The sequence below is a fragment of the Strigops habroptila genome, chromosome Z (assembly GCF_004027225.2).
Source record: "Strigops habroptila isolate Jane chromosome Z, bStrHab1.2.pri, whole genome shotgun sequence".
Classification (NCBI taxonomy): domain Eukaryota; kingdom Metazoa; phylum Chordata; class Aves; order Psittaciformes; family Psittacidae; genus Strigops; species Strigops habroptila.
In genome coordinates, this window is record NC_044302.2 from 60,730,134 (window position 1) to 60,755,578 (window position 25,445).

General features: G+C 41.6%; 1 protein-coding gene across 1 annotated transcript in view; it reads left to right on the forward strand.

Moving 5' to 3' along the window:
- Nucleotides 1-25,445, forward strand: part of RASEF (RAS and EF-hand domain containing) — a 46,948-nt gene that overhangs the window by 7,264 nt on the left and 14,239 nt on the right. Inside the window, exons 2-9 of the mRNA XM_030470638.1 lie at nucleotides 6,002-6,148; nucleotides 6,933-7,023; nucleotides 18,586-18,681; nucleotides 19,648-19,725; nucleotides 20,184-20,299; nucleotides 21,116-21,184; nucleotides 22,121-22,205; nucleotides 24,210-24,301. Of these exons, the coding sequence (XP_030326498.1) occupies nucleotides 6,002-6,148; nucleotides 6,933-7,023; nucleotides 18,586-18,681; nucleotides 19,648-19,725; nucleotides 20,184-20,299; nucleotides 21,116-21,184; nucleotides 22,121-22,205; nucleotides 24,210-24,301 (774 nt within the window). The remainder of the gene's footprint in view (nucleotides 1-6,001; nucleotides 6,149-6,932; nucleotides 7,024-18,585; nucleotides 18,682-19,647; nucleotides 19,726-20,183; nucleotides 20,300-21,115; nucleotides 21,185-22,120; nucleotides 22,206-24,209; nucleotides 24,302-25,445) is intronic.

Here is a 25,445-nt window from a genome sequence, read left to right on the forward strand (position 1 = left end):
CAGGAAACCAAAACAATATTATGAATTGATAGGAATTAGTATAGCTGTGTGGGTTAAATGAAATCATGCCACTTAATATACTTTAAATATTTGATATCTCTAATTCCAGTGTTGTTTTTATTTTTTACCTCCCCCCCACCCCCTTTCTTCTCCTTCTTCTGTATTCTACCATGGTATTTAAAATCTATCATATTACAAAGTGCATTATCATCAGGGCAGTTTTTTTTTCTTTCTGTAATTCTCTCGGGAAGTCTGAAACCATGTGAATACTGTAACTTCGCATAAGTTAACTCATGTCAAGTTATGCAAATATTGACTGATTACACTCACTAATAGGTAATTTTACAGACTGCTTACATTATAAAACCTTTGCAATGAGGGAAGGTAAAGCCAGAGCAGCTCTTGGCCAGAATACTTTACTTTTTTGGGTATTATTGTTTTGTGTCTGTACTTCGTAGAGGCAGCAGAAAAGCATGCATGATAGGTGGTCTACCCCATGGTGCCAGATGACCCAAAGGGACAGTTTCTTTCATGCCATATATCAAAAAATGCTCTATGTATTAATATTTCTGAATACTAATGCACAGTATCAGTGTGCAACTTAAAGGGGTGCAGCTAAAGCCAATTATAAGTGATTTCAGGATTTCAAGAAGGACCAGTTTTAAAGGGCAAACCTCAGCATTTCTGTCGAATTTTGCTGAAACTGAAGTAAGAGTATTCTAGTTGCCTTTTTGTCCAGCAGAAGGATAGACTATTCAGAGTTCAAGAGTCAGCTTGGTGAAATCTGTTTGTGAAATCTTCCACGATGAATAATTTTGAATAACTAATGAATTTGCAGAAATACATACTGTGTGTTCAAGGGGAACTGGAAACAAACAAACAAACAAGTTGGGCAATATTCTTTGCAGCTAATCTATCCTGGTGCCACCAAAGCATGTGAAAACAGAGGAGGGATTGAAAATATGGAAAGAGGCAGTTCCTCTCATAATCATCAAACACCTACTGCATGTTGATATGGGGTGTATATTGCTCCATCTTTCTAAAATCTTGTATGTCTATAAAATACTATCACAGTGAGCTTGCTGCTAATTCATCACGTATACTTGGAGTCATTAAATCAATAGCAGTCTTCCCAATTGATGAAAGCGTATTACTTCTTGCTGAAGGCATAAGTGATTAAGCAGAGTCCCATCAATTTTGTTGCATGACTTTAATTCCTCCTCTGTAGTAGTTATTGAGTCATGTTTTTAATAAAGACTTCCCATAAAGTTGCCATAGAAGCACTCAGGTAAGTGTCACTGAGAAGTTTAGTGGCCAGTTTTAATCTGAAAAAGCCTTCCAGCCCTTTCTAGGATCCTGCATAGTTGTGGTTGTATGGGTATTGTTTTGCTTCTTATGTGTAACTGCTGCCTCATAAAACTGGGTCACTGACATATTTTAAATCCATCTGGATGGTAGCTGATCACTGGGCTAAGGAGGAATAATAAATATGAAGAGATTTTTGTATCACAGAGGGACAATAAATTCTCACAGTAACAACTCTGTGTTTCTGCATTGTAAAGCAGATTTGCTGTACAGTAGACGCTTAGCAGCAGGGACATACTGATTTCTATCTTCAGTTCTGGTATGTGTATTTGCGTACACGTTGAAAAGAAGCTGCAAGAGGGACTGGCTGTGGCATTCTTGTAAAGAGAATGAAAGTTGCAGAAACACATTACAATGTTCCACTACAAATGTCTTCTGCTTCTGGTACAAAATACAGCAAGCAAAGGCCAGACCAATTGTTTGATTCTCTATTCCCATCAGCATAAGACACTGTACCTTCAATTTTTGCTACTCCATTAATAATCTGCATATTAGGAGGCGTCTGGTATTACCATTATGCATGTGCTATTTTTGAACACAGGATTTGTAGTACAGTTTAGGTACAGTGTAGTTTTATGCATATAGCTTCATTCGATTTAAAGGCACCAGCTGATTAATCCTGCACAAGATGGGGTGAGAAATACAGAGTATCAAAATAACCCTGTAATCTTCTGAAAAAAGTAATGTAGGTCCCTAAGGATGCAACCCTATTTCAATGACCTGTGATTTGTATGAGAATCAAGAAAACATTTGCTCTAGTAACAAGTATTTTCTGTTCTCATCAAGAAACAAGTAATTTTCCTACTCTTTGCTTGCTTTCTAAGAAACAAGGTTATTAGCAGAGATCTCATGAGTGAAATTTAAAGGAAATTTAAAGGAAAAAAGAAAATTTCAGAAAGCAGATTTAATGTTTATATTTCATATTGCTAAAAATCATATGTGTTGACCTAGATTGTGCTGATTTTATCTGCCTTGGAAGACACATAAACTGTCCATCTCAGTATGGCTAGTGCCATTTCTATTTTACATGTGACTCATTTAAAGAATGCTGTGTATTTTCGCAGTGTTTGAAGAAGTGACGTTCCTCAGCAGCTGATTCTGGATATGCATATGTCTGCTTCCTTCTAAAATTTGAAACTATTCTGGAATAGTTTATTGTCTGTTTTGGTGAGCAATTTGCAGCTCTGAAGGACAACTGTTGAAGTGCTAGGAATTTATGAAATGCAGGATACATTGCTAGCTCTCAGTCTGAATATGAAAAATAAATGGAATCTCAAATGGAGAGACTACAGAGAGTATACATTTTGTAATGTTTGAAATACAGCCAGGTTCAAGCTTCAAGTCTGCTCAGCCTAATGCAAGTGCGGTAGGAATTCTGTAAATGGTGATACCTTGAGACACTGAACACAGCTGTGTGTACTTTGAAATCAGTGTCTAAATGCTACAAATCTGCTGCACATGTGAAATTTAATTAAGCTTTGATGAACCCAAGCCTCTGACTTATTTCATGATACACATCAGAACTGTTCCAAAAGTCTCTCGTGCAGTAAACCTTTCAGTGCAGAAATATCACACTTGTCTGTATGTTATAATAGCATGGAGTGAAAGTAGGGCAGTTTCTAAGTCTACAATTTTTTTTTTCCTAGTTTTAATATTTCTGATGGTGCTGATAATGTCAGTGTTGTTTTAGTGCAAAGTTGTGCTAAGGAAAATGTCCTTAACTGTTTTTTTAAAATAAGAATTATTAATTGAGTAAATCTAAATTTGGGGAGTTCTTTATTGATATATTATTTATACATAGTTTGTAGAATCTGATGTTCAGATAAATCTGGGCATTGTTTTGACTATTTGTTAACTTTGATGTAACTGTTTAAAATAGATTTTGAAAAAGAAATTGTGTGCATATGTTAGAAGCTATTTGGGGCACTACACTGAGTTTAACTTCTGGAAATACTGAATATAGCTAAACCATTAGCCTATACAAAGCCTATATAAGGGAAATCCTTTGCAAGACGGATATGATACCCCTGGTATCAGTGAATCTATATTTCTTTGTGCTGATGTTATGTTTCTGTGTATTGAAATGAATGTCAGCATTTCAGCTGGAAACAGATTTTATGGTGGGAGTCCTGAAATACTTCAGTTGTTTAAAACAGAAGTCTGAGCTATAGTAACAATTATGGTACTGCTGTAATACAAAAAGTTAAACCTTCAGTGGGGAAATCACATAGATCATAGAAGAAGCAAAGTGCTGCGCTGTTGATACTCTGTGGAATTGCTTCATGTGGGGGTAAAATGTAGAGAATATACACTGTTGATAAAATGTGTATGATGAAGGTATTAAATGGCACTAGCTCTATAGAAGATAGGAAAACAAAAGCTGTCTAACAAAGAGGATAGTTAGTTCAGAGTCTAGGCTTTCCTTTAACAACAAAAAGAGGTCATGATATGTTGGATACTGTGTTAGAGTAGAACTTGAAAAACACTATTTTTGTTTTCATTCTGCAACTGATATGCTGCCACTGGCATACTTCCTCCACGTTTCCAGCCCTGATCTTCCCTTTTCCTTTTAAGTTCTTGAATACCTGTTTCAGTTCCAGTATATCTGCATAGCACTTGGCTTTACTTGGGAGTGCAAAATGCTGTTACAGAATTTTCTCTGGTATGTTGCCATATGAGAAGTGCAGTTGGCTGGACCAGAGCAGTTTGTTTTAAACCAAAGAGCTGTATACTCATTTCTCCTACAGCTGCCCCACCCCTGCCACGCACTGATAGAAGAAATGTAAATATTAGAAGTCAAACAGCTGAGGGAACATTAAACTTCTTTTTTCCTTGAAGGAGATATGATCACCTCCCTCTCTCCCCTTTAAATATCTATTTTAGCATAGGTGGTTGGCGTTCGTAACCATTTTAATTTCGTGAGTAGACTCCTAAAGTCATAAACTTCTTCATGGATTATGGTTCACCTCTGTGCCTGGCAAAATCTTGGAGCAGATTCTCCTGGAAAGCATGCTAAGGCACATGAAAAACAACGAGGTGGTTGGTGACAGCCAACATGGCTTCACTAAGGGGAAATCCTGCCTGACCAATTTTGTGGCCTTCTATAATGGAGCCACGGAACTGATGGACAACGGCAGAGCAGTTGACGTCATCTACCTGGACTTGTGCAAAGCGTTCAACACTGTCCCGCATGACATCCTTGTCTCTAAATTGGAGAGACATCAATTTGATAGATGGACCACTCGGTGGATAAAAAACTGGCTCGATGGCCACCCACAAAGAGTTGTGGTAAATGGCTCGATGTCCAGTTGGAAACCTGTAACGAGTGGTGTCCCTCAGGGATCGGTGTTGGGACCGGTCCTGTTCAACATCTTTGTTGGTGACATGGACAGTGGGATGGAGTGCGCCTTCAGCAAGTTTGCCAACAACACCAAGCTGTGTGGTTCGATTGATACGCTGGAGGGAAGGGATGCCATCCAGAGGGACCTTGACATGCTTGTGAGGTGGGCCGATGCCAACCTTATGAAGTTTAACCAAGCCAAGTGTAAGGTCCTACACCTGGGTTGGGGCAATCCCAGGCACTGCTACAGGCTGGGCAGAGAAGAGATTCAGAGCAGCCCTGCAGAGAAGGACTTGGGGGTGTTGGTTGACGAGAAGCTTAACATGAGCCGGCAGTGTGCACTTGCAGCCCAGAAAGCCAACCGTATCCTGGGCTGCATCAAAAGAAGCATGACCAGCAGGTCAAAGGAGGTGATCCTGCCCCTTTACTCTGCTCTCGTGAGACCCCACTTGGAGTACTGCGTACAGTTCTGGTGTCCTCAACATAAAAAGGACATGGAGCTGTTGGAACGAGTCCAGAGGAGGGCCACGAGGATGATAAGAGGGCTGGAGCACCTCCCGTATGAAGACAGGCTGAGAGAGTTGGGGCTGTTCAGCCTGGAGAAGAGAAGGCTGTGTGGAGACCTCATAGCAGCCTTCCAGCATCTGAAGGGGGTCTATAAGGATGCTGGGGAGGGACTCTTCATTAGGGACTGTAGCGGTAGGACAAGGGGTAATGGGTTCAAACTTAAACAGAGGAAGTTTAGATTAGATATGAGGAAGAAGTTCTTTACAGTGAGGGTGGTGAAGCACTGGAATGGGTTGCCCAGGGAGGTTGTGGATGCTCCATCCCTGGCAGTGTTCAAGGCCAGGTTGGACAGAGCCTTGGATCACATGGTTTAGGGCAAGGTGTCCCTGCCCATGGCAGGGGGGTTGGAACTGGATGGTCTTAAGGTCCTTTCCAACCCTTACTATTCTATGATTCTATGATTAACATTAGAGCCATCAACAAACTTGATATACAACATGGGTTACTCCAGTGGCACACTCTTCAATATACCATGAATACGAGTTAAAAAAAAGATACTTAACAGAAGAACTTTTTTCTACAGTAACTCTATTAAAGTAGAGAAGCAGGAAGGGAAAACATAATTTAGAAGAATTCAAACATGCTGATGAATGTTCAAAGTCCATATCAAACTTGCTGAATTTTAGAAATGTGCAAAAAGGGAATATCTTAATTTGTAACACATTTTTCAAACCTGTCATAGAACGCTGTTCCCAATAAGTGAGTTAAAATGGTATATCTCTTTTTCAGACAAGAGCAGGTCAGTGTTCTGTATCAGAACATACACATAGTGGAACCAAGATTAATACAGCCTTACGAACACGTCATTAAGAACTTCATCCGAGAGATCAAACTTCAAAGCACAGAGATGGAAACTTTGGCCATCGCAGTAAAAAGGTATAGCGAGTTGTGTTTCTAGGTCAGTTATGCTGTTACTTTTTAATGTCACACTTTTTTTGGTTAAACTACTGGGAGTTAATGCCAAAATACGTCATATGGAGTATTTCCATAAACTGAGTTCAGAGGTTAGCTTATGTGCACACACATGTGCATAAACACATATAGCAGCTTGCAAATGGTTCTCTGTTCATAATTTGGATAAGTCCTGGACCAAAGTTTTACTGGCTCTTTTTTTTTGTGTTTAATGGCTTAAAACATTTTGACTTCTCTTGCTTGGCTGTAACTTTAAGTTTTAGCATACCACACCCATTATACTTTCGTTTTAGAAAACATACTTTTGCTTCTTCAGCTTCAAAGAGAGTATTTACCTGTTGTAGATATTCGTCATTTGCAATCTCCCATCATTTCTGTCAAAACTGAACAGAACAAAATCTTGTATGTGTGGGTGATGCAAGTTGTAGTTATCCTTTTGAAGTCTCTTCAATGGATAACTGGAGGGGCCTTTTATCTCTGTAACTTAGTTTTCAGAATGCAGATGTGATGTATTTCATACTAGTCATCAGCTGTCTGCTGTTATTTAAAATCTCATTTGCCTGTATCTTCAAATTAATTTGTGGTTTTGGTTCCCAACCATACCAGTTTCAAGGTCTGGGCAATCTTAAACTCTTTCCATGCCTGTCTGTCTAGTTTGTTTCAGTTGAGGTAGGCAGATGTGTTTCACACAGTGTTTCTGTCAAGTTAGTAGACAATTGCTAAGAGAATGTTTACTTTTAAATTTTAGAGCTCAGGATAAAGCGGCAGTTCAGCTCAGTGAGCTGGAGGAAGAGATGGAACAACGGATACAGGCTGCAGAGCATAAAGTCAAAAAGGAAGTGAGTATTTTATATTTACAGAATTTCATAATTACCAAACTCCCAGTGGTATTGAGCAGGATTGATTTTTGATGTGTGTTTTGATCCTGACGGGCTGACTCAAAGCTGCCGAAGGCTAGGCCTGGATGAAAAGAAGCTATCCATGAGATCAAACATGTATTCTCTTAATGCTTTCCCAAAGAGGAATGGCTGCTCAGATATAATAAACCAAGAAAAAAAGTCTTTTTATTTTGTGAGAATATGCTGACTTAGAGAATTTTATTTCTGAAACCATTACTAGAAACAGATTGGAGAAAATTACTTTTTCACCATAAAATATGGAATCTAGTTCTCTTAGTAGCTGAATTTATGTAGAAATTAATGCTTAGATCATTTGTTCCTAATTTGTATATCTGCCTGGAGTTAGTGATCTTTCTTTCCCCCATTCTTATCCTGAAACTATATTTTAGAGAGTAATAGACATAAGAGAGGGTAATTGTGATGGCAGTGTGTGAGGGCATGGACCTCCCAAAGTTGATGGGAAATTCTGTCTCAATGTGCTCAAGTCTTAGCCATTGTTTCAACTGGCTTGCAGTCTTGTTGGAAAAGTACAAGAATCCTCTTTCCCTTACCTATTGAAAGATACATTAGAGCCACATGTAGCTGTGTAATGCTAAGCAGAAGGAATTGCAGTAAAACCACCCCATCTGTGTTGCCTGCCTTATTTTGAACTGTTACTAAATTCGCAGAAGATAAACTTAATTTTATAATATGCATAAGAGTAACAGTTTATGGAATTGTTCTAATGTGGATGTAAGAAATGCATTAATTAAAACATACGGGCATAATTATTTCTTTTTAGGATAGACAATATACTGAATGTCTAAATACTTGCTATGGGTTCTTTCACCAAAGCATTTGCAGAATCAGAAGCAACAATCTGCCAACTTGCTGATTTTTAAATAGCTCACAGTAATCGATCTGTGAAGGTAAATGATATTCTGAAAGGTTTGCAGAAAATGGCATCTTTTTCTAGGTCGGAGGAAACCTACCAAACCATAAAAGTCACTTTTTTCCTAGAAACAAAACATAATGTCAAAGATATCACCCCGCCAAAAAAAAAAAAAAAAAAAGAGAAAAAGAGAAAAAAAGCATATCATAATACGTTTAAATAATGTTAATGCACTCTCAGTAGAGGTAAACTTTCCATTTCCAGAGACTAAGCATTTATGTTTAGAAAGTACATTTGCTCTGGAAAATTTTTGTTCTGCAGAAAGTGGTAAATCACTGAGAAAAGCCCTGAAGACTCTTTTTCACTGCTGTAAAAAGATGACTGGGACGTGTGAGTATTCACTCACTCTGAAAACATCCACAGTTATGTACTATCATCATGTAAAAAACCCATCTGCTATGTATTATCCACATCTAACCTGTGTTTCTCATTCTGAGAAGTCCTCAAATTGTCACTGACTTGCATGGATTGCTATTTTACTGTTCACACCTAGCTATAGGTATGAGAGGTGGGCTGTAACTTGTTTCTTACAGCTCTCTTTTCGTTTTCACTCCTTAGTGTTCCCTTTAGCTCCTAGCTCCACATACTCCACCTGCTAAAACGCCCTGCAAGTAAATGTAAGGTATTTACTTTGTGGGATTGTACTAAGCCATTAATCTTAATGCCTATACTCAAGGGAATTGTTTGTCAGAATGATCTCACTCATGCCACACCACGGTGACACTTCCCTCTGCGTGATAGTATCTGCAGATTGAGCCTATCCTGTATTTTGTTTCTTCAAGGGAAGCAAATAGTTACCAAACAATACTTAGGAGTCCTGTATAGGTGCCAACAGTAAGAGAATCCAGTTTAATCTGATTACTTTGATTATTGTTTTAACACACAATTTCAATTTAACACACAGATATCAACATCACCTACAGGAAAGAACTGAATTCTGAATGAAGTCCATGCCTGTCTTTTCCATGTGAAAACTCAGCCTGTCTCATTGGCACTACATTATTACTGTTGCATTCTGGTTTCTTGTGTTGTGAAACTGTGCATTGAAGTCCCTGGGGAGTGACTGGAGTGAGTTAAACACATAGTCATCTACAGCATGCAAAACATACTGTTTTTCTCATTGTGCTTGATGTAATTTCCTTTCAAAATCTCTATGTGTTGGTTAAAATGAAACTCAGAATAGTGTTCTTGGTTTGATATTCAGACCAAGTACTATATAAAACTAAAGATGCTGTCATCAGCATACCTTTTACTGAAGATGAGCCTGTAACTTTCCAACACTTCCAAGTGAAAAAATGTAAAAGAAAGCCAGAAATAAGTAACTGGTGGTGGCACAGTAATGCTATTATTAGCACAATGCATGCAGAGCCATAGAAGGCTGGTTTGAAAAACAGGTGTGTATGTTTACATCTATATATGCAATGAACACCTAAATTTATGTACAAATAAAATGTGAACATTTTTTTTTTCCTTTTGAGAAAGCTAAGCTCAGGAGGCTGTGACATAAACAACAAGCACTGAATTGGCCCATATCCTTGCTTCCATCTCGCCATTTTATTTCTATGAATATTTTAGAAGTGGACTGCAATTACAGAATCAGAATCTGTGGATCTTAAGAAAGGGGCAGGTTGACATAATGGAAAGACAAGACTACATACATTAATCTAAGGGGAAAGTGTGTGGTTTTGTCGTGGTTTGAGCCCAGCCGGTAACTCAGAACCACACAGCCGCTCGCTCACTCCCCCCCTTCCTCCCCCCGCTCCCGGAGGGATGGGGAGGAGAATCGGAAGAATGTAACTCCCACGGGTTGAGATAAGAGCAGTCCCACAACTAAGGTATAATACAAACCACTACTGCTACCACCAATGATAATAATGATTAGTGAAATAACAAGGGGAGAGGATACAATTGCTCACCACCTGCCGACCGATACCCAGCCCGACCCGAGCAGTGATCTGGGCCTTCCGGGTAACTCCCCCCGGTTTATATACTGGGCATGACGTGCTGTGGTATGGAATACCCCTTTGGCTAGTTTGGGTCAGGTGTCCTGTCTCTGCTTCCTCCCGGCTTCCCCTCCTCCCTGGCAAAGCATGAGACTGAGAAAGTCCTTGGTTGGAATAAACATTACTTAGCAACAACTAAAAACATCAGTGTTATCAGCATTGTTCCCAGGCTGAAAGTTAAAAAACACAGCACTGCACCAGCTACTAAGAAGGAGAAAAATGACTGCTATAGCTGAACCCAGGACAGTATCCACCCCTTATTCCATACCATTCACGTCATGCTCAGATCCCACATCTCTCAGCACACCATCACCCCTGTCCCATATATATACACATATATATATACACCCACACCCACACACAGAGAAAGATATCATTCCCTAGTCCATGGACCAATCCCTGTAAAATTGCTGAACTCATCCAGTCCATGATGTCAGGCTCCATCTCTTGTAATAGTCTTTCAGGGCAGGAGGGACGGTATGTAGTGTTGGGTTGTGGCCTGCTGATGATACCGCCAAACTCGTCTGGTCACTGCTGAGCTTGTCTGGTTTTCTCAAAATTCATTCTTTGTTGAGGTGATGATCGGAGGGAAGTCAGGGTCAATTGCTGGCGACCTGAAGATATCTAGCTGGTGGGCTATAAAAGTGTTATAGAGCAGGCAACAGCATACAATTGAGTTCATTGGCTGTTTTCCCCCAAAATCAAATCCCCTTGAGGTACACATCGGACTTCCCCATCTTCCCGCATTACCCACCAAGTATATCCAGGTCCCTGAGCAAAAGCAACCCCACAAGTGGGTTTGCTTTTACCTGAAGCAGGAATAACCCAGACTATCTTCCCCAACAAATTCTTTATGTGCACCACAGGAACTTTATCCCCCTCTACAGTACGTAAAAGTTCTGACTGGGCTGGGCCAGCCCTGTTGGCAGATCCCCTACTGTTGACCAACCAGGTGGCTTTTGGTAAATGTGTATCCCAGTGTTTGAAAGTCCCACCACCCATTGCTCTCAGTGTAGTTTTTAACAGCCCATTGTACCGTTCGATTTTCCCAGAGGCTGGTGCATGGTAGGGGATGTGATATACCCACTCAATGCCATGCTCTTTGGCCCAAGTGTCTATGAGGTTGTTCCGGAAATGAGTCCCATTGTCTGACTCAGTTCTCTCTGGGGTGCCGTGTTGCCACAAGACTTGTTTCTCAAGGCCCAGGATAGTGTTCCGGGCAGTGGCATGGGACACAGCGTATGTTTCCAGCCAGCCGGTGGTTGCTTCCACCATGGTAAGCACATAGCGCTTGCCCTGGCGGGTTGGTGGGAGTGTGATATAGTCAATCTGCCAGGCCTCCCCATATTTGTACTTCAGCCATCGTCCTCCATACCAGAGAGGCTTTAACCGCTTGGCTTGCTTAATTGCAGCACATGTTTCACATTCGTGAATAACCTGGGCAATAGTGTCCATCGTTAAGTCCACCCCTCGATCACGAGCCCATCTATATGTTGCATCTCTGCCTTGATGGCCTGAGGTGTCATGGGCCCACCGGGCTAAAAATAATTCACCCTTATGTTGCCAATCCAAGTCCATCTGAGCCACTTCAATCTTAGCAGCTTTATCCACTTGCTGGTTATTCTGGTGTTCCTCAGTGGCCCGACTTGGGTACATGAGCATCTACGTGGCGTACCTTCACCACCAGGTTCTGCACCTGAGCAGCGATATCTTGCCACAATGCAGCAGCCCAGATGGGTTTACTTCTGCGTTGCCAGTTGCTCTGCTTCCATTGCTGCAACCACCCCCACAGGGCATTTGCCACCATCCATGAGTCAGTATAGAGATAAAGTACTGGCCATTTTTCTCGTTCAGCAATGTCCAAGGCCAGCTGGATGGCTTTCACCTCTGCAAATTGACTCGATTCACCCTCTCCCTCAGCAGTTTCTGCAACTTGTCGCAGGGGACTCCACACAGCTGCCTTCCATCTCCGATGCTTTCCCACAATACGGCAGGACCCATCAGTAAACAAGGCATATTGCTTTTCACTCTCTGACAGTTCATTATATGGTGGGGCCTCTTCAGCACGCGTCACCTCCTCTTCTGGTGACATCCCAAAATCTTTGCCCTCTGGCCAGTCCATGATGACTTCTAGAATTCCTGGACGACTGGGATTTCCTGTTCGAGCTCGTTGTGTAATTAGTGCGGCCCACTTACTCCATGTAGCATCAGTTGCATGATGTGTAGAGGAGACCCTGCCTTTGAACATCCAGCCCAGCACAGGCAACCGGGGTGCCAGGAGGAGCTGTGCTTCAGTTCCAATCACTTCTGAGGCAGCTCGAACCCCTTCATAGGCTGCCAGTGTCTCTTTTTCAGTGGGAGCATAGCTGGCCTCGGATCCTTTATATCCCCGACTCCAAAAGCCAAGGGGTCGACCTCGAGTCTCCCCTGGAGCTTTCTGCCAGAGGCTCCAGGTAGGACCATTCTCCCCAGCTGCGGTATAGAGCACATTTTTCACATCTGGCCCGGCCCGGACTGGTCCAAGGGCTACTGCATGAACCATTTCTCGTTTAATTTGTTCAAAGGCTTGTTGTTGCTCAGGGCCCCATTTGAAATCATTCTTCTTCCGGGTCACATGGTAGAGAGGGCTTACAATCAGACTGTAATTTGGGATGTGCATTCTCCAGAACCCCACAACACCTAAGAAAGCTTGTGTTTCTTTCTTGTTAGTTGGTGGAGACATTGCTGTTATCTTGTTGATCACGTCTGTGATCAACAGTTTCTCCTGGAAAACTTGCTAAGGCACATGAAAAACAATGAGGTGGTTGGTGACAGCCAACATGGCTTCACTAAGGGGAAATCCTGCCTGACCAATTTTGTGGCCTTCTATGATGGAGCCACGGAACTGATGGACAGCGGCAGAGCAGTTGATGTCATCTACCTGGACTTGTGCAAAGCATTCGACACTGTCCCACATGACATCCTTGTCTCTAAATTGGAGAGACATCAATTTGATAGATGGACCACTCGGTGGATAAAAAACTGGCTCGATGGCCGCATGCAAAGAGTTGTGGTAAATGGCTCAATGTCCAGTTGGAAACCTGTAACAAGTGGTGTCCCTCAGGGATCGGTGTTGGGACCGGTCCTGTTCAACATCTTTGTTGGTGACATGGACAGTGGGGCCGATGACACCAAGCTGTGTGGTTTGGTTGATACGCTGGAGGGAAGGGATGCCATTCCAGAGGGACCTTGACACGCTTGTGAGGTGGGCCGATGCCAACCTTATGAAGTTTAACCAAGCCAAGTGTAAGGTCCTACACCTGGGTCGGGGCAACCCCAGGCACTGCTACAGGCTGGGCAGAGAAGAGATTCAGAGCAGCCCTGCAGAGAAGGACTTGGGGGTGTTGGTTGACGAAAAGCTTAACATGAGCCGGCAGTGTGCACTTGCAGCCCAGAAAGCCAACCGTATCCTGGGCTGCATCAAAAGAAGCGTGACCAGCAGGTCGAAGGAGGTGATCCTGCCCCTCTACTCTGCTCTTGTGAGACCCCACTTGGAGTACTGCGTACAGTTCTGGTGTCCTCAACATAAAAAGGACATGGAGCTGTTGGAACGAGTCCAGAGGAGGGCCACGAGGATGATAAGAGGGCTGGAGCACCTCCCATATGAAGACAGGCTGAGAAAGTTGGGGCTGTTCAGCCTGGAGAAGAGAAGGCTGCGTGGTGACCTCATAGCAGCCTTCCAGTATCTGAAGGGGGTCTACAAGGCTGCTGGGGAAGGACTCTTCCTTAGGGACTGTAGTGGTAGGACAAGGGGTAATGGGTTCAAACTTAAACAGAGGAAGTTTAGATTAGATATAAGGAAGAAGTTCTTTACAGTGAGGGTGGTGAAGCACTGGAATGGGTTGCCCAGGGAGGTTGTGGATGCTCCATCCCTGGCGGTGTTCAAGGCCAGGTTGGACAGAGCCTTGAGCCACATGGTTTAGGGCAAGGTGTCCCTGCCCATGGCAGGGGGGTTGGAACTAGATGATCTTAAGGTCCTTTCCAACCCTTACGATTCTATGATTCTATTCTATGATTCTATGTGGGGATCTGGCGGCGTCCATCTTGCCATGTTATTCCCAAAAATTGAATCTCCTGTGCAGGTCCCTTGACCTTATTCCGTTTTATGGCAAAACCGGCCTTCAGCAGGATTTGGATTATCTTCCTCCCTTTCTCAAAAACTTCTTCCGCTGTATCACCCCACACGATGATGTCATCAATGTATTGCAGGTGTTCTGGAGCTTGCCCCTGTTCCAATGCAGTCTGGATCAATCCATGGCAGATGGTAGGGCTGTGTTTCCACCCCTGGGGCAGTCGGTTCCAAGTGTACTGGACGCCCCTCCAAGTGAAAGCAAACTGTGGCCTGCATTCTGCTGCCAAAGGGATTGAGAAAAATGCATTGGCAATGTCAATTGTGGCATACCACTTGGCTGCCTTTGACTCCAGTTCATACTGAAGTTCTAATGTCCGGTACGGCAGCACTCAATGGTGGTGTGACTTCGTTCAGGCCACGATAGTCTACTGTTAATCTCCACTCTCCATTAGACTTTTGCACTGGCCATATGGGGCTATTAAAGGGTGAGCGGGTCCTGCTGATCACTCCTTGGCTCTCCAGTCTACGGATCAGCTTATGGATGGGAATCAAGGAGTCTCGGTTGGTGCGATATTGCCGCCGGTGCACTGTTGTGGTCGCAATTGGCGCTTGTTGTTCTTCGACCTTCAGCAACCCCACAATAGAAGGATCCTCCGAGAGACCGGGTAAGTTGGACAGCTGCTTAATTTCCTCTGTCTCCAAGGCAGCGATACCAAAAGCCCATCTATACCCTTTTGGGTCTTTGAAGTACCCTCTCCTGAGATAGTCTATGCCAAGGATGCATGGAGCCCCTGGACCAGTTACAATGGGGTGCTTTTGCCACTTCCTCCCAGTCAGGCTGATTTCAGCTGCCAGCATAGTTAATGCTTGGGATCCTCCTGTCACTCCAGAAATATAAATGGGTTTCACCCCTTGGTACCTTGATGGCATCAGAGTACACCGTGCACCGGTATCTACTAGAGCCTTATACTTCTGTGGGACTGATGTGCCAGGCCATCTGATCCACACAGTCCAGTAAACCCGATTATCCCTCTCCTCCACCTGGCTGGAGGCAGGGCCCCTCTAATAGTGATCACAAAATTCTCCACTTCTGTCTTGTAGAAAGGGATTAGTATTCCTTATCACAGGAGCTGGAGTAAAATCAGCTCTTTCACTCCATCTGGGAAACTGCTTGCCAGAGACTGGAGCAGCAGCTTTCCTGGGAGGATCATCCTTGACCATTGTTCTCCTCTTCAGTTCACGCACCCGTTGCTCCAGAGCTGAAGTAGGTTTTCCATCCCACTTTCTCATGTCTTCTCCGTGATCCCGCAGGTAAAACCATAGGGTGGCCCGTGGCGTGTACCTCGTATATTTTCTTTCTCGAGCAGTAGGGCGCCTTCTGTTGATAGCTGAGACATGGGTTGGTACGCGTGGGGAGCTGGATAGATCGGATAAATCGTCTCTCAATTGTTTGAACTCCTGGGACAGTTTTTCCACAGCTGAAATGATGGAAGGGGTGAGATTGTCTTCAAACTCTCAGAGTTGACGAATCAGGCAATCCACTGTTGGTGATACTCCGTCATTCCAGGTCATTGATGCCAATGTGTGGGCATATGATGATGGTGCACTCCATGTAAGTTTCCGCCACATGGGTCGTGTACATTCGACTTCATCTGGATCTACGGATGTGTTCCTGGCATCCGGCCTACGCTAGATCATCTCTATAATGGCTGATTCCCTCAGGGACTGGATGCCTTTCTCTATCGTGGTCCAGTTGGCTGAGCGATTCGTAATATCGTCTTTGTAGGGAAACCTTTCCTTCACAGCTGCCAGAAGCCGCCTCCAAAGACTGAGGGATTGCTTCTCTCTTGCAATCGCTTTGTCAATTCCTCCTTCCTTAGCAAGTGATCCCAGCTGCTTGGCTTCCCTACCTTCTAGTTCATGACCGTCGGCCCCATTGTCCCAGCGTCGGAGCAACCAGGTGACAATGTGCTCCCCTGGAAGACGGGTGAAATCTTTTCGGATATTCCGCAGTTCGGTTGAGGTCCGGGGTCGAGAAGTGACCTCTTCTTCTTCTTCCTCTTCCTCTGACCCACGTAGTAGTAACTCTTGTTCAGATGCTGTTGCATGTAGTAATGGCACTGGGTCTTCATCTTTCTTCACTTCGCGGGTTGCTCTTTGTGCCTTTCGTCTGCTTTTGCTTACAGGGGCAACAGACATTGTCACAAACTGGACATTTGGTTTAGCTGCAGTGTTTGTCACTGTGGTTGGAGTGGCTGCAGTGTCTGCCACTAGGATTGGAGTGGTTGCAATGTCTATTGCTGGGGTTGGTGCAGCTGTTGTGCTTGGGAGTTGAGTAACACCAACAGCTGCATTGTTTGTTGCTTTTGGGGTTTGAATAGCTACTGTGCATGTCACTGGGGTTGGTGTAGCTGCGGTGCTTGGAGTAGCTATATTGTCTGTTGCTGTCGGGGTTTGAGTAGCTACTGTGCATGTCACTGGGGTTGGTGTAGCTGCGGTGCTTGGAGTAGCTATATTGTCTGTTGCTATCGGGGTTTGAATAGCTACTGTCCTTGTCACTGGGGTTGGTGTGGCTGCGGTGCTTGGAGTAGCCACATTGTCTGTTGCTGTTGGGGTTTGAGTAGCTGTTGTGCTTGTCACTGGGGTTGGTGTAACTGCTGTATTTGAAGTTGGAGTAGTTGCGTTGTCTGTTGTGGTCAAGGTTTGAGTAGCTGTTGTGCTTGTCACTGGGGTTGATGTAGCTGCTGTACTTGGAGTGGCTGTGTTGTCTGTTGTGGTCAGGGTCTGAGTAGCTGCTGTGCTTGTAGTTGGCATAGCTGCGTTGTCTGTTGCTTTGCCATCAGATCCAGAGACATTTTTCTCCCTTTGAAGGTGCTGCATAGTGTTGAGCAGGGCTCTGTAGGCATAGGCCAAGCCCCAGCACGTTGCCAAGATTTGTCCCTCTCTGGTATAACCAGGACGACAGCACACCTTGTTTAAGTGTTTTACTAGTTTTTCCGGATGTTGCACTTGTTCAGTGGTGAAGTTCCAAAGCACTGGAGGGGCCCACTGGCCTAGATACTTGCCCATACTATCCCACACACCCTGCCACTCATAACTGTCCAGCCTCAGGGAAAATCTCCTGGTGGTCCTCCTATATCGTCGTCTAACCCTAGACCAGATTCGAACCTGATACTGCTGAATTTTTGAGATTAAACGAAATAGGATGTTCCTACGACGGGATGGCCGTGGGTAAAACACACTCCGTATGTGTGCCGACATGCTGATCCCCAGCACAATCAGCAGGCAGGTTTCAAGGGTACTCAAAGGCCATCTAAAACCTTCAGAACTCTCAACTGCTGTTGCAAATAGGCTGGTGGGGGAACGGGGGGTGAAAGAGAATGCTTCGTTCGTAAGTTTACCCCCCGAGGAGAAAAAAAAAGATATGCAATTGCTAAAATATTTCATTATATACCTCCCAATGTATAGAGGTGATGGCCACGCTGGAAGCACAAACCGGACCAGTTTCATGATCAATGAGTCTATTGTATTACAAGTCATTACCATGAAGTACAGTGAAACAAGAACCTTAGCCCAGGCCCCCCAGCCGGTAAACGCTAAAACAGCAAATAGTGGCTGTAAGTAAGGTACAACATGCTGAAACTCTGAGATCAAGCGCAACAAGTCTGAGAGCCAAATAATCACCATTGTGACGAGTAGTAACAATGAATGCTTATCACAAATATGATTAAACACACTCTGGTCAGATCTGTCGTTATCTCAACCTTTCGAGCCCCACGTTGGGCACCAAAAAGAACTGTCGTGGTTTGAGCCCAGCCGGTAACTCAGAACCACACAGCCGCTCGCTCACTCCCCCCCTTCCTCCCCCCGCTCCCGGAGGGATGGGGAGGAGAATGGGAAGAATGTAACTCAACTCCCACGGGTTGAGATAAGAGCAGTCCCACAACTGATGTATAATACAAACCACTACTGCTACCACCAATGATAATAACGATTAGTGAAATAACAAGGGGAGAGGATACAATTGCTCACCACCTGCCGACCGATACCCAGCCCGACCCGAGCAGTGATCTGGGCCTTCCGGGTAACTCCCCCCGGTTTATATACTGGGCATGACGTGCTGTGGTATGGAATACCCCTTTGGCTAGTTTGGGTCAGGTGTCCTGTCTCTGCTTCCTCCCGGCTTCCCCTCCTCCCTGGCAAAGCATGAGACTGAGAAAGTCCTTGGTTGGAATAAACATTACTTAGCAACAACTAAAAACGTCAGTGTTATCAGCGTTGTTCCCAGGCTGAAAGTTAAGAAACGCAGCACTGCACCAGCTACTAAGAAGGAGAAAAATGACTGCTATAGCTGAACCCAGGACAGGTTTCCAAACTGATGAATGCATTTTTTATTTTATTTTTTAATAAACATTTCATACATTTCTCAACTTTTAATAAGATTAAAAATATTACAGGAGAAGCAAAAAGCTGAAGAAGCACTAAACGAGCTGAAGCGCCAGTATGATACTGAAGTTGGGGATCTTCAGGTGACAATAAAAAAACTTAAAATGGTGAGTTGAAGTCATGGCAAGAGTTTTTAAAGTGTTTTAAGAGTTGCTGACCTTATGAAGTGCCTTCCCCAAGATAGATAATCATAACCGTAGCTTTTTTAATTGTAGCTTTTTAATTTGATGTGTATTAGTAAATGGCAGCTGCAAATAATCTTCTAGGTTGCGTTGTCATTCTGTGCTGTTGTTTTCATCCTCTGTAATTTATGGAAATACTCAGGAAAGGAACCAACTGCTAGCCAATTCAGTTGCTGAATATTTTTCTAGGTTCATCAAGTTCTTAACACTGCACTTACCTAGTCTTGTATTTGTAACATATTTGTAATATATTAGAAATATTATAATATTATATAAATTTGTAATGTATTAGAAATAGTCCAATATATTACCTCTAAATATTTGTAATTTATAGATTTAGATGAAACTGGCAACTCAAATATAGTAATTTACAGTAATATAGTGCCATAGAGCAGCTAGTTATTTCTCTCAAACTTGATTGTGGAAGTGGGTTAAAGTTCTTGATTTTAAATTGAAATTACTAGTGTAACTAGCTAGTACTAGTCTGAATCTAACTCCAACCTGATCTTTTCATTTCATACCTAAGCGTAAAGTAAACTGAAATCTTGGATATGGATATTGGTTAGGGTTATTTTGTAATTTGGGTTTAATTTTGACATTATTTTTTTGCTATATGTTTTACCAGAATTATATCATCCAATGAGGATATATTTTTGTTTCTTCATATGAATTGAACTTAAAGGAGCATTAATAGAAATGGAAATTTCTCACAAGAAACATGAGCGCCTACTCGTACTGCCTCCTTACATAGTTGAGAAAATCCTGGGTTTTAAAAACTTTTAATAGCTGTAAAATATTTTAGGGGTTATTTAATATGGTTTCTATTACTTTTAATGTACTTTGAACAATCAATAGCGTACATTAATTGCGCTTTTTTTTTCATCCTTCTAGCTGGAGGAGCAGTCCAAGAACGTAAATCACAGGCAAGATGTGGTTGAATTGAAAAAAAGAATACATGATATGTTGCTGGTAAGAGACGAATATCATTAATATAGTAATTTAATCTCCATTTTAGCCTCTGCAATAGAGATTGTTTTATTTTTTATTTTTTACATTTAGTACTGGTAAGCTACAAAATAAAATTCTAAAGTTGCTGAGAAGTGTATGAGGATCGTTAACTTGGGAAAAATACTTGTTCTGCATGAATGCATACACATTCTAGGTATGACATTTAGAAATGGCTTGAGATGATGTAGTCCCATTTTTGTGTAACCGAAATGGAAATATGAAAATTCAGTGGTTCTTGCATGCTAATTTACTGACTTGATTTAGAGTTGTTCCATTTTCTTTCCCCCTTTATGCTCAGATTTTCTATTGTATCATTTCAATTTAATTTTTATACATTTTATTTTACCATTATGTCAACATTTTATGCAGGTGACTATGACAGCTAATGTCTAGTATCTTTTTTTTTTTTTTTTTTTAAGGAAAATCAGAAACTTAAGAAAGATCTTATAGAAGCACAGACAAATATAGCTTTCCTACAGAGTGAATTAGATAGCTTGAAAAGCGAGTATGCTGATCAGACTTTGAACACTGAGAGGTAAGGTACTTCTACATGAAAATATTTTCACCAGGGGGAGAATATCTGTTGTCTGATGTAGCTGTTATTATGTATGCAGTTGGTAACTGTTATTTTGTAAAATTATCATCAATGAGAGGTACACATTAGACACCATGAAAAGTATGCCATAACTGCTGTTCACTGTTCTTGTCGGGTTTCAGACAGAGAAAGTTCTGCTTATGATGCAAACTCTCATAATCTTGCAAGGAAGCCCATTGATTTTACTGGGATTTCAGTTAGGGTTAAAAGTTATTACCAGGCAATTTTTTCCTCCATGATTTGCACTCAGATGAATATCTGTGTGAATATTAGGGAGAATAGTTTTGGAAGCCTCCCACATCCGTCTCAATCATTTTTTTCTGAAGTGAATGGAAGCTGCTTCTAGATACTAATTTAAAGGAGTGTAAATGACAGTTTTATTATGTGGCTATCTTCTGATAACAAAAATGATATTTCACGGGGAGACGCGGCAGTTCTTCTAGTTATTTTGTAGATATTTTATTTTTCAGTCACAGTCTCTGTGGAGATATAACAGCAGAGATCAATGAAGTTACCAAGTGATTTTTATGTATTTCAGGAGAAATATGAACATAGAAAAACTATATTCAGGAATATTTTGAAATGGTATCTTTTCCCTGCTATATATTTATCACCTCTTATAATTGTTGACTGTTAAGTTTTGTCCTCTGCCAACAGCAATATTATAAAAATAAAAAAGATATCCTCTAAAGTAAAAATTATTGGAGAGATATATATATATATGGTTTTTTGTTTGGTTTTTTTTTTTTCCTTCAGAGACCTAGAAATTATCCGAGAGTATACTGAAGACAGAGATAATTTGGAAAGACAAATTGAAATACTTCAGTAAGTTCATAGTAATTCAGATTTTTTTAACAAGCTTTATATATGTCCCAACATATTTGGGAGTACATATTTTCGTATGCAAAAGACTGGGAAAAAATCTGAAGTAAAAATACTAAAATGGCCTCAATTCTCATAGAAGGTACTGTGGTCAACTTTCATAGAAGGTACCGTGCTTCTAACTACTGTTACTGTGTTACTGAGCCACTAACTCTTCATTGTTTTTTCTTTCTTTTCCTAGCCTCACTGATTTTCATGTCTTTATGATAAGCTTAATGAGATTTGAATCTATCCATGCTATATTACTTGGCTTCTATTTTTTATTGACTTTGCTGCTCCAGTAACTCCCTGTCTGATTGTTATCTGGAAAGTATTAAGTGCATGAAGTTATACAAGTGGTGCACAGACTTTGCTTTCAAGGAGGGTCACAATGAGTAGGTTTTTTGGTATCTTTAGTTAATTTCTTTATCCTAAACATATTCTTTCTTTCAAGCAGCTGAATCACACCTCTTAGAGTCACTTCAGCAATACTTAAAGGTTACCCATTTTGTATTTCAGAAATGGTTGTACCAGTCTACTACCCCGTAGCTGTGTTTTCTGAGACAATTCCTACAGTGTCTTTTTTTCCCCCAGCCTACCACAGACCATGGTGGAAGAAGAGAAACAGGGTTTCCTAGACTGTTAGTGAAGGCTAAACTTCACAGTGCTTTTTTATGTACAGTCATTTGTTTGAGTGTACGACACATTTTTCTAGTTCCACATTACTCTTCAGTGTTTATCTAAAGAAAGGCAAAAGGGTTCTGTTAATGTTTTTTGGTTTTTTTTTTTTATTTTATTTTATTTTATTTTATTTTATTTTATTTCAATTTTTCTTTGTGATAAATTCCATATTTTTCTCTTTACCTTACTCTTGCAAGTTAAGCTGTATTTCCTTGTTAGATCAGCTAATAGAAAGCTACATGACAGCAACGATGGCTTAAGAAATGCACTTCAAAACAGTTTCAGCAAGTACAACAGATCATTGGTATGTATTTTTAATTCTGTTTTATTATACTAGAATGCTGAAGAATTAACACACCAAATGCAAATTGGTCTGTACTTCAGCGGGTTCTCAGAAAAAATTAGTTTTATTCAGTGGATTCACTCTGAGGATATAGTTGTGTAGTTGAATTTAGTTAGATTTTACTTATGTTTTGTGGAATAATGGAGTTTTGTTAGAGCAAAACTACTTTCTGAGGTGATTTGGAAAGTAGTAGTTTTTTTTAATGTACCGACCAAATGTATCTGATGAGGTGAATAAAACATCAGTTTATCTTGCGCTAAAGGTGTCCTGGGTTCAGCTATAACAGTTATTTTTCTCCTTCTTATTAGCTGGTGCAGTGCTGTGTTTTGGCTTTAGTCTGAGAACAAGGCTGGTAACACACCGATGTTTTTAGTTGCTAAGTAATGCTTACCCCGATGAAGGACTTTTCAGTCTCTCAGGGTCTGCAAGAGAGGAGGGACACGGGAAACCAGGAGGAAGCAGAGACAGGACACCTGACCCAAGCTAGCCAAAGGGGTATTCCATACCACAGCACGTCATGCCCAGTATATAAACTGGGGGGAGTCACCCGGAAGGCCCAGATCACTGCTGAGGTTGGGCTAGGTATTGGTTGATGGGTGGTGAGCAATTGTATTGTGCATTACTTGTGTTTATTGTTTTCTTTTCCTTTTCCCCTTTTAGTTTTATATTCTCTCCCCTTGTCATTTCCCTTATCATTATCAGTGGTGGTAGTAGTAGTAGTTTTGTATTATACTTTAGGTATTGGACTGTTCTTATTTCAACCTGTGGGCTTTACATCCTTTCGATTCTCCTCTCCATGCTGCCAGAGGAGTGAGCGAGTGGCTGTGTGGTTCTGAGTTACCGGCTGGGCTTAAACCACGACAAAAGGGAGTATGTTTGTATTGCGTATATGGGAGTGCCCTACCACTGAAAACACACTTTTTCAGAAAACTGCTTTTTTTAGGTAGCAAGGTCTTAAGCTAATTTAAACTTTTGTCCAGGCAAGTCACTGGGAAGATGGAATAGCAGGGACTGCTGACAATAAGGATCTCAGACCTTTTTGGGCTATCACAACTGTATGGGGATCTGTTGTAATGGATGTAACTTGGCACCCTCCAAAGCAGAGAAAGGAAGGCTTGAAAGTCACAAAAAATTTATTCTACGTTACCATTTTGCAATATTGGGAAATCTGTTAAACTCCTAAAATAATGATTGAGCAGCCTTTACATCATCACGAAAGCATGCATTTAGAAGGATGGGGCTGGTATGTTGGGCCCACAGAGACAGTACTGGACAGGAAGGGGGAAAATAGGGTCATTGCTTTAGTTTATCCTACCAGTGAACACCAGTGCTGTTTGCAGGCTACCATAGATTCACTGCAGATACAACAAAAGACACCATTTCCTTTCTGCTATGCCCTGAAATGTAAGGGGGGCAGATAACAGAGAATACAGAGGAAATTGTTCCCAGTGAATAAACATGTAGAGGGACAGCTGAATGTAAGAAATACTCTGTCATGTGCCATCAGTTGAGTTTCTCCTTTTCTCCACTATCTCACACAAGAACTAGAAGGTACCTCTACTGAAACTAGCTCAGTTAGTGGCATTTGCCTTTTCACTTTAGTAGTCAACATGCCTTTTTAAAAAATATTACTTTTCAAAGTTTAGCATTTCAAAGTCTCAGATGTAATCAATGGAATCATCCTCTTGGAATTTCAGTTGTCTTTTTCGGTTGAGTGTGGCTAGCACGTTCAGTATTAAGGTAACAGTGTAGCCTAAAATGCTGAATGTAATGGGCCTTTTGACATCCAAGCCTATATAAAGCATGAGATTTAATTAAAAATCAATACTTGAATATATATGAAAATACACAGTATTAATTTTGATACACAGTAGAAATTTGGATGATGCGCACTTTTTTCATTAAATATTTAGATGCTTATACTGTGTTCATCAAACTTATGTATTTGCTATGTATCTGTCACAGAGATTAGCAAACACCTCACCAGGGAGTACCATTTCTAGAAGCAGTCCTAAATTTAATGGTGGACAGTCTCCTCTAAACCCACGGTATGACAGGTAAGCCAGGTTCACTTTTATCAAGTTTAAGAAGAGTAGGGCATCCCTTGTCTTAGAAGAGCAAATGCTGCCTGATTCAGACAGCCTCTTGTTTGGTCTTGGATTGTTTTGATTCTAGTTTGATTCTCAGTCTCCCCCCCCCCCCCCCGTCTACAAGAAACTATAAAAATCTACTGAGGACCTCTAGCTTACTCACTACTTAGGAAATTAACATTTTTGGTCATATCTTCAGACTGTATGTCTGGTTTTTCCTTTTGTAATAATTATTATTACAAAGGTTTGTGGGCCTGATGTCCTTCTCTGTGAATATTTATTAGATATTTGCCAGATGGTGCAAGGCTTGCACAGCCACAAAAGTGAGAAGTGCATGCTACTTGAAAAGAAAGTTCATGTGGTATGAGTAAAACTTGACTCCTAACAGGTATGGCTTAGTAGTATCTAAAGACAGAAAGAGGTATGAATGTCCCAAACCCTGTTCATTGTCCGTACTTTGTCTCCTGACATCAGATCAGCATTAAGAGACATTGATTTGCATTCTAACATGTTTTAAGTAATTTACAGTAGTAGGTATATTTTTTCTTCTTTTTTTTTTAAGCTTAACATACATCTTGGTCTAACTTGCTTTAAGCAGGTATGAAATTCCCAGCATTGAATTCATGCTTCAGTGAAGTTGAAAATTGGCAACTAAAGACCTTTTATTTCAGGGAAAGCCTGACAAGATGAAGTTCATTGTAGCATGCACCCTTCTTCTGTATTTCAGTGATTTGGTAGAGGCTAGTAGGTGCATGAATACAAATAGCATGGGTATTCCACAGCAAATTCCACAGCAAATATCATGCTCATTGGTGTGGTTATTTATTAGCTTGAAGGGATGGATATATTAGATGGTTCTGGATGTTGGTGCCTCTGTCACCTCTATTTGGCCACTTGCAAGGAGGGATTATATCTGAGTCAGTAGCAGCTTCCTAGTTAGGTGATTTTTCCCCAGTGTATTCTTCTGTGGTGTGCCATTGCTCTGGGAGCTTCCAGCCCCTCTGGCAGCAAACTGTCTTTACGAGGATTGATGCTGACCTGGCCTGTTCTAGTAGTTTAGTGCTAGTGCTTCACATCCATTCCCAAACTGGTCCTCTCTTCTCCACCGTGA